The sequence below is a fragment of the Eutrigla gurnardus genome (genome assembly GCF_963514095.1).
Source record: "Eutrigla gurnardus genome assembly, chromosome: 12".
Lineage (NCBI taxonomy): Eukaryota > Metazoa > Chordata > Actinopteri > Perciformes > Triglidae > Eutrigla > Eutrigla gurnardus.
Window position 1 is genome coordinate 13,108,415 of NC_139926.1, and position 16,973 is coordinate 13,125,387.

At 38.9% G+C, this 16,973-nt stretch overlaps 2 protein-coding genes across 9 annotated transcripts in view; one reads left to right on the forward strand and one right to left on the reverse strand.

Moving 5' to 3' along the window:
* Nucleotides 1-2,621: 2,621 nt before the first annotated feature.
* On the forward strand, nucleotides 2,622-6,958 carry esd (esterase D/formylglutathione hydrolase). Its single transcript, XM_084022503.1, has 9 exons — nucleotides 2,622-2,716; nucleotides 3,472-3,546; nucleotides 3,663-3,751; nucleotides 4,459-4,557; nucleotides 4,653-4,777; nucleotides 4,884-5,003; nucleotides 5,374-5,472; nucleotides 5,820-5,987; nucleotides 6,781-6,958. The coding sequence occupies exons 2-9, from the start codon at nucleotides 3,479-3,481 to the stop codon at nucleotides 6,859-6,861; spliced, it is 849 nt and encodes a 282-aa protein (XP_083878629.1). The 5' UTR covers nucleotides 2,622-2,716; nucleotides 3,472-3,478; the 3' UTR covers nucleotides 6,862-6,958.
* Nucleotides 6,959-7,663: 705 nt separating this feature from the next.
* lrch1 (leucine-rich repeats and calponin homology (CH) domain containing 1) overlaps nucleotides 7,664-16,973 on the reverse strand; it is a 69,023-nt gene continuing 59,713 nt past the window's right edge. For 2 of the 8 annotated variants that reach the window (XM_084022308.1, XM_084022306.1), the window contains exon 20: nucleotides 7,664-12,217. In XM_084022308.1, coding sequence (XP_083878434.1) covers nucleotides 12,104-12,217 — 114 coding nt within the window. In that variant the 3' untranslated portion in view covers nucleotides 7,664-12,103. Of the gene's footprint in view, nucleotides 12,218-15,080; nucleotides 15,729-16,973 lie in introns of those variants that run through there. The other 6 variants (XM_084022304.1, XM_084022305.1, XM_084022302.1 and 3 more) reach the window with 5 other exon arrangements.

Genomic DNA, 16,973 nt, shown 5'->3' on the forward strand with positions numbered 1-16,973 from the left:
AGCAAACTGCGTAATATTTTGGCCAGTTATGGCTGCACGCACCAGTAGCTAAAACAGCAGAGAGCGCCTGCTACAGTGGAAGTATAATTGTTTGCTGTGTGTTTGGCTAACAACTAACAGAATGGAAGGTGTGTTTGAGCAACAGCTAACACTGCTGTGTAGCTCTTGGCTGCTGCTGTTGGCTAACTGCTTGCAGCTAACAGAACTGTCAGTACACACAATGCTGTGCGGTGCTGAAACAACACTGCTGCTATATGGGCAGCTTGGTGAGTTAAATCTTGTTATTGTTGCGTTCATCGGCGCTTGAGTTTAAGTCAACTTTATTTGACGCTTTTCTGGCCATTGGTGTCTCGAGCGCTCACTGTCTCCTGCAGCCTATGTCATGTTTGTGTGTGACTCTCTTTGTGTAGTGCCAACACATGTCCTGTCTGTCACAGTGAGGCGACTCAGGTCTTTAGCTCCCAGAGATTCGCAGGCTGCCTCAGGTCAACTGGCTCGGGTAAATAAATCTGCTTAAATCCACACAGGAATCGGCTAACTGTGAAATGTATTTCAGAAAATTATTTGAAAAGGAAAATGATCAAATCTCTAGAATTAACCGCAAGAAATTAAAAAAAAAAATCAGCCGAACTGGTGCGTATTGGCATCCTCGATCTCTTTGACAAAGACCGTAGAAACACAAAGTTCCTTACTTGACCCCCAGATCCTGATCACGCTGACGGGCTTCACCACAGAGAAATAACTCAGAAATTTAAAAAAAGTGATTATGTCAAAACAGCATAATGTGATGATGACAATAAATTCATATGTTGCGAGAAAGACATCTGAATTATTGCTTTAACCGCATATTAAAAATACTTGATTTATGATGAATTTATTTATTTGTCCTGATGATGCTACTTTATTCTCAAAATATTCCAACTTTATTTTGAAAAATTCTGACTTAGTTCTTTCAAAATATGTGTACCTCATTACTTCCTGATGCCATCAAATCCCATGCACTGGACCCTTAAAGGCACTTCAGCAGGTTTGATTTAGACCAGTACAGGAACACAAACACACGTGTTCAGTTAAAGGACGGTGACTTTAACACTGACGGACTTCCACTGCCTGACAGATTGAAATGATGAGCAGATAAACAGTAATGTGTGACAAATTCAGCTTTAAATGAGTTTTCTCAGTGCACATGCGTGAATGGCCACAGGCACAACCATAATCATGTTGAGAGCAGGGAGTGTATTTAAGGATGCTGAGTGAATTTAATCTGTTTGGGCGTTTTTTGTCTTATTTTTTAGAGGGGTGGGGGTGGTGGATGATTTGAAACGGTTTAATTTAGGAAGCAGCTGCAGAGACAGACAGGACACGAGTATTGGTGTACTCTGTTTGTATTAATAAATAATTTATAATCCAGATTATGCTCTGTGGACATGGTGAGGGGGATAAAAGCTGCTGAAGAAACTGATGATATATGGAGCAAAATTGAGGAGATGGTGGCTTACCGATGGAGAAGGCGGTGGCACAAAAACACAGACAAACACAAATACAGGCAAACAAAGACAGACTTTCTACGAAATAAATAAAGCTTTTCATACAAAGTGGGCTTCTTTGTATAAAAGCGGTTGCCTTGGTTACAGGTGGCCGTGGTTAAGGACAGACGGCTCCAAACAGGTTGATAAGAGATGCTCAACATGAAGGCTAAATGGCATATTGGACATCTGATTTTAAGAACACTGTGGGGAAGATGTATTATCACTTGGTGGAAAAAGGTTTTTGGTCAGGCAGCCTTTTTACAGCAACTTTTAAACTTTTCAAGGCTTCTGTCTGCCATGTCTGTCCTCATTTGCTTGGCTTCTTGTCAGATTGCATTTCTAGTCTTCATCATTCACGCTTGCACTGATTGTTTTTTTTTTAACAGTGGATGAAGTACTCAGATGTTTTGATTAAGAAAAAGTGTAGAAATACTCTTACAAGTAAGTGTCTTTCTTTTTATTTGACTAATTTAAACCTGAGGAGGAACACATCAAAAATTAAATTTGTACATGGATGACACATTTAAAGTTCACACCTGTGTCCCGGTGAGTGATTACAGCTGTAAATAATATATTATATCTGATGACGATGATGAAACATTTGTTGCTGCTTATGGAATTGACTTTTCCATTCTTTTTTGGAAAATGTGCGTCTGAGACATAATGACACTGCCCAAAAGTTTTTTCTTTTTTTACGTACTGTTGGAAAACTTTCACTATAGACAGTAATAGTTGTGTTCCTTTTGTGGTCGACACATGGGGGAAAATATATTTTATGTTTAAAAAAATAATTAAAAAAATATGTTTTTGAATTGAAAACAGATAGATAGATAGATAGATAAGATAAAGATACGTTACATTCACATATTCAGAAGAACCATTCTTTACTCGTCATACAATAATAACCTACCCACTTGTTTTGAATACTTGTTAGTAATAAAGTGACCCACAATGAATAAGTAAAGTAATTACCGGTAATTCATTAAAAAAATAGAAATATACTGTTTTTCTAAACACCACTGCCATCTAGCGTTTGAATGTCCCCGTTACGTCTCGAACGTAACGTGGGGAGGCTTCCGTGACGTCACCACGTTTCTGTTGGACTCCGGTCTCCCTGGACTGCAACGGCTGGGAACTTAGCTAAACGGTCGAGCACAAGTTCAAACCAAATACTGGTCTTTAATAAGGTATGCGCGGGAGAACCATGCTTACATTTTGTTCATTTCCTTAATCACAAGTTATACAGTCGGGTATCTTCGAGCAGACATGCATACGTAGCAGCTAACGTTACACGAGCTAACTTGATTTGCTAATCACTACATGCTCCAGATATGTCTTCACGTCAGACTCTACTCAAACTATAGCCATTTAAAAACACGATTTGCTGAGAAGTTGATTACATATTTTGATTGAGCCTATAGTTACCAACCGTTTTAACTTGAAAAAAGAGATTTGTGCAGTTCGGCATATGAATGAATTTCGCAAAACGCTGTCATAATGAATAGTTTCGCTGTGCTTCACCGTGGTCACCGTCACTAACGTGTCAGCGTATCTGTTAACGCATCTGTTTGCTAACCACCTCAAAAGTGGTGTTAATCAGCAGTGGAAGTAGATTATTTACGTGTGGTGCCGGAATCCTGTCCCGGGAACCTGTATTTCCTATTAACTAATAACGTTCCGGTGCCAGGTCCAATCCGCCTGACTCACCTAACTTTGCTATTTTTACCTGCGGCAGTCTTGCAGCTGCTGTAATATGACCGCACTTGTACTGTCTGTAAATCTGTAAATTTAGAGTCAGCTGCAAATAAAACAAAGAAGAGACTGTAAACCACATTAATTAATTTGGAACGGCAGTAGTAAAATATCCAGCTATTAATCATTTCACTTGGTAATGATATGTGCACCGTATTAAACGACTCTTCTCATTCTGCTCTCTGCTCAGATCAGAGATGGCCCTCACACAAGTGTCCTCCAACAAGTGCGCCGGTGGCTTTCAGAAGGTTTTTGAACATGACAGGTGAGATCTTACCTGAGCCTTCAAGTGGGCTAAAAGCTCAAAAGTCCATATTTACAACCAGACCTTGCGTAACACACATGTGAAAGTGTGACTCCATGTGTGTTCTGTCCATGCAGCATGGAGCTAAAGTGTAAGATGAAGTTTGCCGTCTACCTGCCTCCCAAGGCTGAGACCGGCAAGTGCCCCGTCATGTACTGGCTCTCTGGTGAGTATGCATCTTAAAGTCTGAGCTTCACCTGCTGATACTGAACAGTATATAATTCAATATGATACAATTAATTTAAAGGAACATGGAAGGAGATGTCTACTGATACACTGACTCTCAACCCCAGGCCCACATGTTTCATGTTACATCTTAAAGGCCTTTCCAAGGAGTTTTTGGAAAAGGTTACATTTTCTGTGTTTTTCGCATCCATTAAAAAACGTTTGAGTGTTGTTTGACCACTCAGAGATATCGTATAAAAAAGACAAAAAACGCAAAGGTCTTATCGTTTCTCTTTAAATCCCATGAAAAAAACAATGTGTTGTTTCAACTCAATACTATATAACTTCCTCATGAACACATACAACGTATAACAATCATTTCACAATTATGTAGTTTTGTTTCTTGTTTTAAAAAAGCTCTGAAATTGTCTAACATAGCTCGTCACTGTAGCTTTTAATCAAACAAACAGGAGGAAATAATGAATTCACGATTGGTGCTCTAGTGAGTATTTGGTGGGATTGTGGGATGGAGTCCAAACAAACTGCAGTGTGTGTTTCCGCCATGAAGGAACATGTCATTAAAGTGTTTTTGATTGTTGTAAAAAAAAAAGGTTTAGTCAGATGAGATGATTGTTGCCCTTTTCTTTGTGTATTTAGCTCTCAGTTGACTCCAGACCATCATCAGTTTTCCATTCTGTTTTTCTGCAGGTCTGACGTGTACGGAGCAGAACTTCATCACCAAAGCTGGCAGTCAGGTCCCGGCCGCGGAGCACGGCATCATCATCGTCGCACCGGACACCAGCCCACGTATGAAAACACACACGCAGAGGAAAACAAACTCTTGATATATAGATGGTTTTCTATCAAAACGGTTTCCCCGACGGTTTCCCAACCTCCACCAGGTGGCTGTAACATCGAAGGGGAGGATGAGAACTGGGATTTTGGCACTGGAGCTGGTTTCTACGTCAATGCCACACAGGATCCCTGGAAGACCAACTACCGCATGTACTCGTATGTCACTGAGGAGGTGCGTTGAGTTTACGTCACCTGCCCCCCAGAAAAACTGACTTTTCAATTTTGCTTCCAGCTAATTGGTGCTCTTGATGATCTCCCTTTTTTTTTTTTTATCTCAGCTGCCCAAATTAATCAACGCTAACTTCCCCACCGATCCAGACAGGATGTCCATCAGCGGACACTCAATGGGTGGCCACGGGGCGCTCATCTGTGCCCTTAAGAACCCGGGGAAATACAAGGTACTGCACGTCTATCAGCATTTACAGTATATGTATCTCAAAGAGGATCTCATCATTCTTCATTTTAGTCAAAAATACCAAGAGGATGGTTTCATTAAATTAATTATTTCAAAACTTAATACATACAATAGTGTAGATACATTAACTGTTACAGTGCTCTGATCTTTAGCATAATAATCAAAACAACATACAGTACACATCACACTGCCTTTCTTTGTTGAAGATGTCTGTTGGCGTGTCTTAGTGTTGCTGAGCAACCAACGAATGAGTGCTTAGGTTGGCTTAATGCAAATGATGAATTTAACACTACAGTACACACATACTTGGCCACTGAAGCTAATTCTGGTGCGTTCTTGTGCGTCTCCTGCAGGCTGTGTCTGCTTTAGCTCCCATTTGTAACCCGATGCAGTGTCCCTGGGGACAGAAGGCTTTCTCAGGGTACCTGGGCTCCGACAGGGCCACATGGGAGGTAAGAGCTCTTCTCACTCTGGTTGTTGCTGCAATAATAACTAATACATTAACACTGAGCATCTCATCGTGAAAAAGGACATTCTCAAGTACAATTTTGAGGTACTTGAGGTTGAGGTTCTTTTAGAAAGTCATCTTTCAAAAATAAAAAAAAAATAAAAAAAATTCCCTTGCGTTAGAACAGACCTCTCCAAATGTGGGTGTATAAAATCAACTGCCTAAGATAAAACTTTATTCATCCCAAGGAAAATGTTGTATAGATTTCACCAACGTTTGAGACCGTATGAAACGTGTTTTAGCCGTTTGATGAGAGAAGTTCTTCAGCTTCCTGTTCTTTGTCTCTTTCAGGCGTATGACGCGACTATGCTGGCATCGTCGTACTCCGGTCCCCAGCTCGACATCCTCATCGATCAAGGCCGCGACGACCAGTTCCTGTCAGCCAGCCAGCTGCTGCCCGACAACCTGATCGCCGTGTGCTCTGAGAAGAAAATCCCAGTCGTCTTCAGACTGCAGCCGGTCAGTTCCTTTAGTCTCTGATTCTGACGCTTGCATGGATGATTTACACAAATGTCTGCACCCTGATCATCAACATGATAACAGCTAACATGCTGAGAGAAGCACCTCCCTGCGACAGGTTGTCAAGTAGGTGGCTTTTATGCCACTTTATTTTCAATATTAATCTCTGCTCGGTTTAAAACCTAAAGATGAATGATTTAGTTTAATGTAATATCAAATATAACAAATGATAAGTAAGTATAACGGATTGATACGTTATAAAATATACAACAGTTGAAACAGTCATTCTGGGAAATACAATTTAAAAATGTAACCTGCCAAACAAATTGATTGTAGCTCCAGAGGGCCTAAACATTAAATGCAAGTGTACTTATAATCTCTGTTGATATGAAGTCAAACCAAATTTAAAAATTAAATTAAGCTCAATACAACATATCAAACTCATTAAAAAAAAAACAAGGATAAAAAGAAAAACATCAGCGGTCACGTAACGTCATTTGAAGCTATATTGCTTTTTCTTGCTGAAATGGAACTCGGAAGTAAGAAGTTAACTTCACTCCACCGGTTTTTATCGTAATTATTGTTTGAAATTAACATGAAATAAAAGCCGCAACACGTCACAGGAGACACGTATGAAAAGGTTTGATTATCCAAACTGTTGTAAAGTTAAGATTTCAGAAAAATAAATGTAACCACTTTTATTCAAGTTTTGCTTTGTAAAATGAAAATGTGTAGACAAGGAGAGCGGAGACTTGGAGAGATTTGTTTTGAGTTGATGTTGTGTTTCCTGCAGGGCTACGACCACAGCTACTTCTTCATCTACTCCTTCATGAACGATCACATCAAACACCACGCCAAGTTCCTCAACGCCTGAACGGCCCCCAGAGAAGAGGACTGTTCAGGTCGCCTTCTTTAAATGTCTGCTCTCCTGGCATCAGTTAAAACCTTTGTGTTGTTTTCCTCCTGATTCAGAAGCCTTGTACTTCCTGTTGAAGCAGCACTTAACTAAAGACTCAGAAAGGAAATAAGGAGTCTTCCTGTGACCTGTGACAGTGGCCACGTGGATTCTGCTGGTTGACCTTCCGTCATCGAACAGCCACAGCTGTATTTTTCAGAATAAAATCCTCACTCATTCATTTTGGAGTTTTGTTGTCATTGAAGTTTGTTGAAATGTTCCTGCTCCTGTCCGCCATCAGAGTTGTGTTTCTTATGTAATGAAGTTGTTTCAGCTGGTAATGGATGACTTAGGTGGTGATCAGGACCCGTGTTCCTGTGGAATATTCTGGTCTGGTTATTATAGTTGGTGGTAACCCAGTACTTTACAGTACACTTGACTTATTTAATTGATATACTTGTAAAATGTAAACTTTTTTAATCACACACTATATACTTTACAATGACATTTGAAATTACACTTTGTGAAATACTATTCTATGACACTTTTTATCAGTATTTGTATGACATACTTGAGACTTTACAATTTGCTTTTACATGGCATACTTGAGCTATGAATAGTTTGACATTTTTTAGTTTATATTCTTGATAAATCCTTTATTACAGTTTCCCCCGTGGCATCGGGGCTTAGTGCTGAAGGAAGTATATGATTGAAATGCTGAGTCAAATTATTTCAGTTTTAACGTTCACAGATTTTGTACACAAAGTATTTCCACTCAGACTTTGCATTTTTCAGACAGTTGAGGTCTTTACTGATAAAGTGATGAGAAATACAGTGCATTATATACAGTATACACAGCAGTTAAGGCGACATTAAAAGGGACATTTCATGCATTTCAAATTGAGTTGCTGTACAACAAATTACACAAAAGGTTCACAAAGAGATACAAAAGGGTATGTTACATCAAAGTCACGTAAAAAATAATTTCCTCCCAGTCAGAAAAGTACAAAATTGTGAGTACAGGCCATTCCTGGACATTATTATATACAAAATAAGAGACATTAAAAACAAAAAACACTGCTTCAGCAGGTTTAATTCACCACATTTACGCAATTTACACCAGCGTCACATTTTTAGATGCTCTGGTTTCAGATTCAAGATTTAAGATCTTCTCAGTTGCCAAAACAAAAATCTATAATATAGAAGTTTAAAGTGCAGATTCTGTCGGGGAAGCAGCCGGTTTGGTTTTATTGCTTTTTCCCAAAAACACTGTGATAATGTGATCCCTACAAAAACTGTGAATATGAAATATGAGGAGATGAAGAAATTTTGATTACTAACAAGCAAATGGAAATCATCATTATTCACTAAAAACATCTATATTTTCTGACGTAACAATCCTGATATCGTTGCGTTTCCACTGTTTTCAGCAGGCATTTTGAAGTAAATCTAATTTATTTAAAATCAGGAATGTAAGACATATTAGGAAGACAGTTTGCTGCTCTACCTCTATTTGACATGTTTAAGCCACAAAGAAAAATACTGTTTTCAGATAAATGTAGCTGATATACTGCATACAAAGCAACATTGGTGTTATTATTTCACCAAGCTGCCCATAGTGTTGAAATACATGAACATTTATCTATCATGTGTGATATTATTTAGACGTTAAAGTTTGCTGCCGTGCGTTTGAGTGAAATATACAGTACATGAAGAAATAAGCAAATACATAACTGATTTTTTTCAAACATTACTACAACAGGTAATCTTTGTGATAAATAATATGTACAGGCTATAGTACATTTAAATAAAATCCTTTAGTTTATCACAAGAGAGTAAATGTTTGTTTTGGCAACTGTCAAATCGATCCAGTGGAAGCATTTATTAATTTTTTATTTTTTTTATTTTTACTGCTGAATCTTTAAGTAGCTCAAGCTTTGGATACCAAGCTGCATCATATTTACAGAAAAAGACTCTTCATCACTCATTCATACAAGCCTGCTGGTACAACAGTGTCTGACCCTTAATGTGGTTTTATTATGGCATTTAGGAGAAATGTGACCTAGTCCCAGACCTGCCAAGACTGTGTTTTTAAAGGGGCAGTAGGTAAATATGTGACGGAACCAATGAATCACCGTGCTGTCAGCCAATCATGTCCACTGTCCTCCCTGCCCTTCCTCCCTGTGAACCTCATTCACTGATTCTTGATTTGTATTAACCTGTTCAAATATCATAACAAAGACTTCCAGTTCCCTGGAAAAGTCTGAAACAACTCAAGTTGTCATTATGAGGTGTGGTGGTCCACTACACTCATCAAATCACCTATAGAGCAGTTATATTGATATTTCTATTCTGTCCTTCAATAATTTTAACTAAAAGAAAAACAACATAATTATTCTAATAATTCAGACACCAAATGCATTATTTACATTTTAAATAGTTTTGGCCAGAAAATAAGAAGAATTCCAATGTCCAGTGGTGTATGATGGGAGAATACTGACAGGACTTGGTTGTTGAACTGGTTTTCCTTAGTGATGTTGAACTATATGGTGTAATTGGGCTCTAAACATTCAGGGAAACAGTTTTTCTTTGAGCCCTGTGCTGTGTCCTCAGTGGTTGGACTGAATCGGTTTAAACTGTGATTTTTCAGTCTCTAGTATGTTCCGCTAACATAACTAGTGTTACAAATATTTGAAGTTACAGATTCGTTGGTCATTGAGCCTTAAGTCTGTTGGTCCATTAAACACTTTCCTGTCTGCAATACCAGCAGCTTATTTCAAATAAGGCTTTCAGCCTCCGGAGGACTGAAACTCTACACTTCTTCATCCACAACCATTTACAAGATGAATCTACAAACTCTCTTGCTCACAGTGAATCAAACTAAAAGTCAGCCTGAAGATAAAAGTAAATGAAGGCAAATTCTCACATTTAAAGAAACATTTTCTGCACCCTAGTGGTCAAAATAGCCGAATGCAGCTTAAAAAAAGAAAACCTTCTACATAGACGTTCCCAGCTGCTGTAGTTGTTTGATAATATCAGTGATTCATGCCATTTGTCCTAGAGGTCGATAAAGGTCAACAAGTACACACTGCCCCTTCAAAGGTCTTGGTGTCTAACGTGATCAGCATTATCACACGCCTCAAAACTGGCAACTCCGTACACACAGGCAGGAAACTGTTGACCTAGCAGGCTGTGGAATGAAGCATCAGCAGTGCATAAAATCAAACTCACCCTGAGTCACAGAATCTCTGACCTCACACAGTAGCATCTCCAGCCTGAACCTCAGACGTTTGGACAAACTCACACGATTGGTTAAAAAAAAAGGATAATTTCACTACAATATTAACTTTAAATTTACTCTATGATGCATAAAACTCACTGGTTATGAGTTGTTTTTTTTAAATCCTCACCCATCCAGTACGAGCCGGAGGTGTTGCTGCGTGAGATCTCATCCTCACCGATCCTGCACCCCGAAGTATAAAACTAATAATAATCATCAAGTGTCTCGCAGTATGGAAGGTGATCAATAATTACACATAAATCAAGATGATCTGGGGTTTACAAGCCTGCAGATGCAGACATGAGGAGTGCTTTATGACTTTGTTTCATTAACACCACACGTGTCTTGGCACATTAGAAAACCAAATCTTGTCAAGAAACATAAACAAAAGTAGTTTCACTGAAAAAGTCCTAGAAATGCCTTCGGATCCGTTTCTCTCCATGAAAACAGGTTTAACAACACGTGTGAGAGGATTCATGAGAGAAAGGGGCAAATCAAAATGACCTGGAATTAGAATCGACCAGAGAGGCTCAACAAACACAGATTAGTGTCTCCGTGGCAGATTAACACACCTGGTTCAGGGACATGCACAGAGCTCCACAGGAAGTCAGTAGAACTTTTAGAAAACAGACACAATTATACCTAAAATATATTAGAGAAAAATATTTTTGGCATATTTCGTTTTCAAAGTGTACAACAACTCAAACATCTCATCTCAGCTTCTCTTTATATTATAAATATCTTTATGTTTAAATACAAATTGCGGTTAAATTTGCCTCCCTCTATGTTAAGACTATAACGTTTTGGTTTTACTCACACGGTCCAGTAACACTTCACCTGAAACTTCAGTGGGAAAATATCTCAAATCTGTCGCTAACTGATGGTTTTCTTAAAATCTAAGTCTTTGGTCAAGACTGCATGATGTCACCAGGTGAAGTTGGTGCTACTACGGCAAGCTGGGTGGTTCAGACTGACAGCTCCACCGACTCCAATTTAATTTACATTCAAGCCTAATTTCTAAACATGTCCCTGCAAATATTAACAAAGTTTTAGGGCCACACCCACAAAAAAAATCTTGTATTTTTAAAATAAATTAAAAAAATGTAGTATTGTGAGAATAAAGTCATTATTTCAAGAAAAAAGTCAACAAAATGAGAAAAGTCATACTTGTCATGAATAAAGCCATATGTTGTAATACTTCAATCTCAAATATTATGACTTTACATTTATAAATAAATCTCAAAATACTACAACTCTCCTGTGCAATTCTGATAATCTTAATCATAGTAAAGTCATATTACAACATTAAAATGTTATGACAATAACATCGTTTTAACAAGAATAAAGCAACTTGTAATACCACTTCTTTATTTTACCAATTTAAACTCCCAAATACCACTTTATTCTCATCCTCATTCTTCTTAAAAGCATTTGTCCCTTCTCAAAGTGGCCCTAATACAAAGTAATATTTTTGGGTACCAACCAGTGTGAGAATTAAAAACAATAAATCATAGTTGCATTTATGCTCTTCACCTAACAGTTTGTGGCTCTTGTGTTCGTCCAAAGAAACGGATGAAATCAGGTTTTTCACTCACATCCCCCCCCGACACTAACACACCATTTAAGGTGAAAAACCACCATCGAGCACTGGTATGCGTCGGCGCTACCGCCAGTCTATCTGTGTGGCATCAAACTGACTCCACCCAGAGGTTCCCTCTCAACAATTAGTAAATAAATTCACTCCTGATTGCTTTAGTTCCCTTAACACAATTTTGCATCCTTAAATCTAATGAAAAAAAAAAATCACTCTGTTACTGAGAAGGATGCAGAATGATCACAGAGGTGCGCCGCAGCTTCATGGTGAGGTCAAGTCAGTGTTTATAAGCAGGTGTGTGTTTGTTGTACGTGTCGGCCGGAGGAAGCTCCACCTGTCGCCGGCGCTCACGTCAGGAGGGGGTGTTTGGAGGAGTCCTCGTCCACCAGAGCCTGCACCGTGATGCCCAACTTCACCAGGCCCTTCTCCTCCAGGATGTGGTGAGGAAGACACAGTTTGTCCTGGGAGGAGGAGCGACGGAGGAGAGAAGAAAGGAGAGTGTAGGAGCGAGGAGATGTGGAGGCAGAAAAGAGACACACAGGATTTAGACACAGAACGCTTGTAAAGGTGAAGTGTCTTTCTGCAACATGCCTGCATGCACGATTTGTAAATACCTTTAACTGTTTAATTTGGCAAGTACCGGGACTACATGCTGCCTCCAGAAGATAGCCATAGCCCACACTGAGTTAGTCAGCTTATCCTGCCTACTTGACTTCTATATATTAACAAATATAATTATTACACATAATACTACCAACATAGGATCCACAGTTATCATAATAAGTAATTATTGTTTTTTTTAGCCTTCACCAGTAAACGCAGCTCTAGCTCAGGTGGATTCATGCAGTGTCATACTTAGGTCATGTGATAACCCAGAGATCACAAAAATGTTAAAACTTTAAAGTTTACGTACAGCTCTGTGCATTTTGGAAAAACCTTTGATTAAAGGAAGAGTAATTGTATTGTGTTGCTCATATTTGCTTTCCTGCTGAGTTAGATGTGAAGATTAATGTTAAACTACAGCCAGCAGTCAGTTAGCTTAGCTTAGCATAAAGGCTGAAAACAGGAGCTAAATCAGAAAAATAAAAACAAAAATTAAATATGTCTACCAGCACCACTTAAGTTCACAAATGAACATGCTATATCTTGTTTGTTTAGTTTTCTACTTCTATCTTAAACAATGACTCCTTCGAACAGACAACATCCCTAATCTTAATTTATTACCTCAGTCTTTAACAGTCAGATATCATACACAAGTCATAAAAATAATCATCTTCACCCATGAAATCCATTCACATCAGTACAAAGTAAAAAAACAACAGCAACTGAAATTTACTACCAGAATTAATTCACAAAATATGAATAATTAAAAACAAATCCCATATCTAATAACATAAATAAACAGTTTGTGGGTTTCTCATCTTACACTGGTTTGTATGAAATAATCACCGTTATATGATAAATACAAGGGGTTTTCTGTTTCTGCAACGGCAAAGATTAAAGGCCAAGTAGAAGAAGCATTCATTCAGTTTCTGTGACATAATCCAGCAACCAATCAGCTGCTCACATGACCTGGCTAAATTAGGTTGGTTAAAGTTGCAGTGGGCACCGACACATATCCAACATTACCCAACAGAGTGAATCCACTCCTCTACACATCAAACCCTCCAAGATAAACAGCTTAAGAAGATGCATATTATATCTCAAACTTCATAAACACATCTGGTGTCTATAGCCCTTCAAATGTTTCCACAAACAGGATATATATATATATATATATATATATATATATATATATATATATATATATATATATATATATATATATATATATATGTAATATATATATATATATATGTAATATATATATATAAGGATACAGAAGAGTTGTAAAGTAAGTTAAGCAGGACCAACATAAATGAATAAAATAAAGTTCACATTTTTCTTAAGTTTCAAAACATCATACTCTAATAAACTAATCCAAATATTCACATTCAAATCAAGATCCAAAAACAAACTTATTTTATGTAATCAATAATTATTATTATATGGCTTCCGCTTTGCTCCACACTTTATAACCACATATTAGAAAAAGGCCAAATAGTCTTTGTGCAGCTCCATGATGGCGAGCCACTGAACCACTCAGGGTTCCTGTGCTTATTATGCCGTCCAGATATTCTGAAACATGAGGGCAACAATGCCAACACAACTTCAAGTCCTCTTGTTTTCAAGACTAGACGTGTGTTTGTGAAGAGGAACGCCGGGCCTTACCTTCAACTAAAAACATTTTTTTTCCAGTGCATCGGTGATAGAAGAGAGAGGCTTCAGCTCTACAGTTTGGTGGCCATATTGGAGCTCTTCAGCACTTCCATATTGTATTCTGTATTCTCAGAATAATGTGGTGGACATGTTTGATTTCTATACAGGTGGCTTATTGTGGCTGAGTAGTGCTAGCATGCACCTAGCTAACTAGCACCTTACTGGTTAGCTCTGGAGCTACTGTAGCTACTAGCTACATCACCACACTTCCTTTAACACCTTTTCTGAGAGGAAAGCAGTTCTGTGACCATTTAATGAGTGGCATGTCCTTCTTCAGAAGACGTCATGTGAAATTTAAATATACTATTAAGCTATCAAAAACAAATGAAGGCAATTTATCGATGCATTTCCATTTTGTGAACTCGGTGTTTATTGATTTGTAGCACTGTATTTAAAAAGGTAAATAATGAGGATTGGAAGAACAACAGAATGGAATCCCCCCCTACCACTTTATCTGATGTGCTGCATGTTGCTAAGACTTTCAGTGACTTCAGGAAACCTGATGCTCCACATTCGGTGAGAGAGTTTCGGTGTCAATTTATCGCAAAGACACAAAAACATTTGCGAGCTGATTTTATTCACCACTAAACAGGTGAAAAGAAGAAAAAAACACACAAGGCGTAGCTGACACTGCATTCATATCACATGGGATGAATACGATTTGTTAATAAAGTTGTTTTCGTGTTTGTTGTTGAATGAATAACTACACCCTCGGTTTCAGCCAGGCTTCTTGCAGTCAGAGGAAACCAGCAATGACAACTATTGTCCCAGAGAGTCAGCTGGAGCTCTGACAGTCACCAGAAGCACATGGGACCGGCGTTGCAGCTCTGATACAACAGTCATCACAGCACTGTCATCTGTGTTGTTTAAACATGTATTCATATTATCATCAATCCTTGAACCAGAGGTCTCCCAACAACAGCTCAGAGCCACAGAAAAAAAAACACTCAAAACCTAGAAATGTCAGAATTAAAGCTTACATCTCTTTGATAATGAGAATGTTTTCTTCTTACTGGAACATCTCTAACCCTTTCATCCTTGTTTTGGAGAAAATCTGGCACAACTATTGAGAAAATAAGTATTGTTGTATTCTATGAGAAAATATTTAATGTGTGTGTGTGCAATAGTGAGTGTAGTTGTTGTGCAATGCACACATTTGTTGACGTACAGTAATTGCTAATGAGCTCACAAAAATGTCAACAGTGAGGAATATTTTTCTTTTATTTATCTATTTAAAGTTTATTTTGGAGTGTAACTTTTCCCATGTGACATGAATGCGGGAAAAAAAAGTAGGAATAGTAGCTTGGACTGCAAGAGGGCGGGGGCTGTCGGTTGACTGACAGGAGGCTGTTGTCATGGTTACGTGAGCTCGCTCCAGCTATAGGCCACAAAGAGCAGAACTAGGCAGAGGATGTGAAGCAGGCTTGAGCTAATAAGATCCCAGATTTGCCAGGCGGGAGGCGGGGTTTGAGTGGTAACAGAAACCAATGAGGGAGTCTCTGACACCCCGGAGGAGGCGGGTTTTGGAGTTGAGATAGCCTCTTCCCGTTTCCTGTCAGAAGACGTGGTATCCAAGGCAACCAGCGACTGAACTGTGGCGCGAACCGGCTGCAGGCGGCACTGGATGATGTCATAGGGCGAACAGAGGGAAAACTAGTGCCCCCATTAGGAAGACAGGGAAAAATAAATGTTGGAAAGGAGGTGGGAATGAAACAAGGTCAGAGGGAAGAAAGGAGACAAGGGAGGCGGAAAGAGAAATAGCCAGGAAAGGAAAAATAGGCAGAGGGAAGAAAAAGAGGTGGAAACAAGGGATTAAGAGATGACGAAGATGAGGGAAGGATATGGGGGAAAAAGAGGATATGAAGATGAACCAAAGATGGGAAGAATGGTGAAGGTAAAGAATTAAAAATGAAAAAGTTCCAGCAAGAGAGAGGAAGTGAAGTGTTTGAAGAAGAGAAGAGATGGGTGAAATATTCTCCAAGAAAGGATCAAAAACATGTGGAGGAAAAGAAGATGAGGAAAGATTGAATAAATTAGGTGAAGAAGACTCAGAAATTGTAAAAAAAAAAAAAAAGAAAGAAGAAGGAAAGATGATGTTGAGAAGGAAACAACAGAGAAGGAGCGATCGTAGGAGCAAAGAGAAGTGGTGGAGAAGAAAAAAGAGGAGGAGAATAAGATGAAGATGAAAGGGGGGAAACAAAACCATTGAACCAAAAGCCACAGTTTGAAATTAAAAAGAAATAGTGAAAAACAAATCAAGCAAATGAGGGAACGTCAACAAAGAGGAAGAGGAGGAGGAAGAAGAGCAGGAGGATGTGGTGCGATCCAGCCGTAAAGTAAAAAAGAGAAAGAAAAGGCAGGAGGTTAACCAATGGACACAAAGGTCAAAGACACAAGTGTGTGTGTGAGCCGGTGGGATGAGGCGGAAGCAGGCAGGGGTTACCATGGCAACGAGCAGGAATGCTTACTGAGAGGATGGAGAAAAGTTTTTACCTCCACAGTCTCCCAGTAAGCAGATGATAATGAATAGTGAAGTGGCTGATGGGAGAGCCAGTGCAGCAGGCCAGCACGTTAGCTTGGAGAAGCTTTTAGCTCTAAGCAGCTTGCAGAAGCATCGTCAGTAAAGCATTCAGGCTGCAGGTAGCCGGCTAGTTACCACACGTCCACACAGAGGCAGGAGATAGTCAGCAAGCAGCAGCAGCAGAGATGGAGGTCGAAGGTCAACCAGTCAGTTCAGAGCAACGGCTCAGAACAGGAATCAATAAATAAGATAATATTTTTTTTCCTCCGAAAAAAAAGAGACCCCAATCTTTTGTAAATTTAGAGACAAAAACGGATTTAAGGTTACCTATTAAGATGGTGTTAAAGATGAAACATAAAATACAAACACACACAATA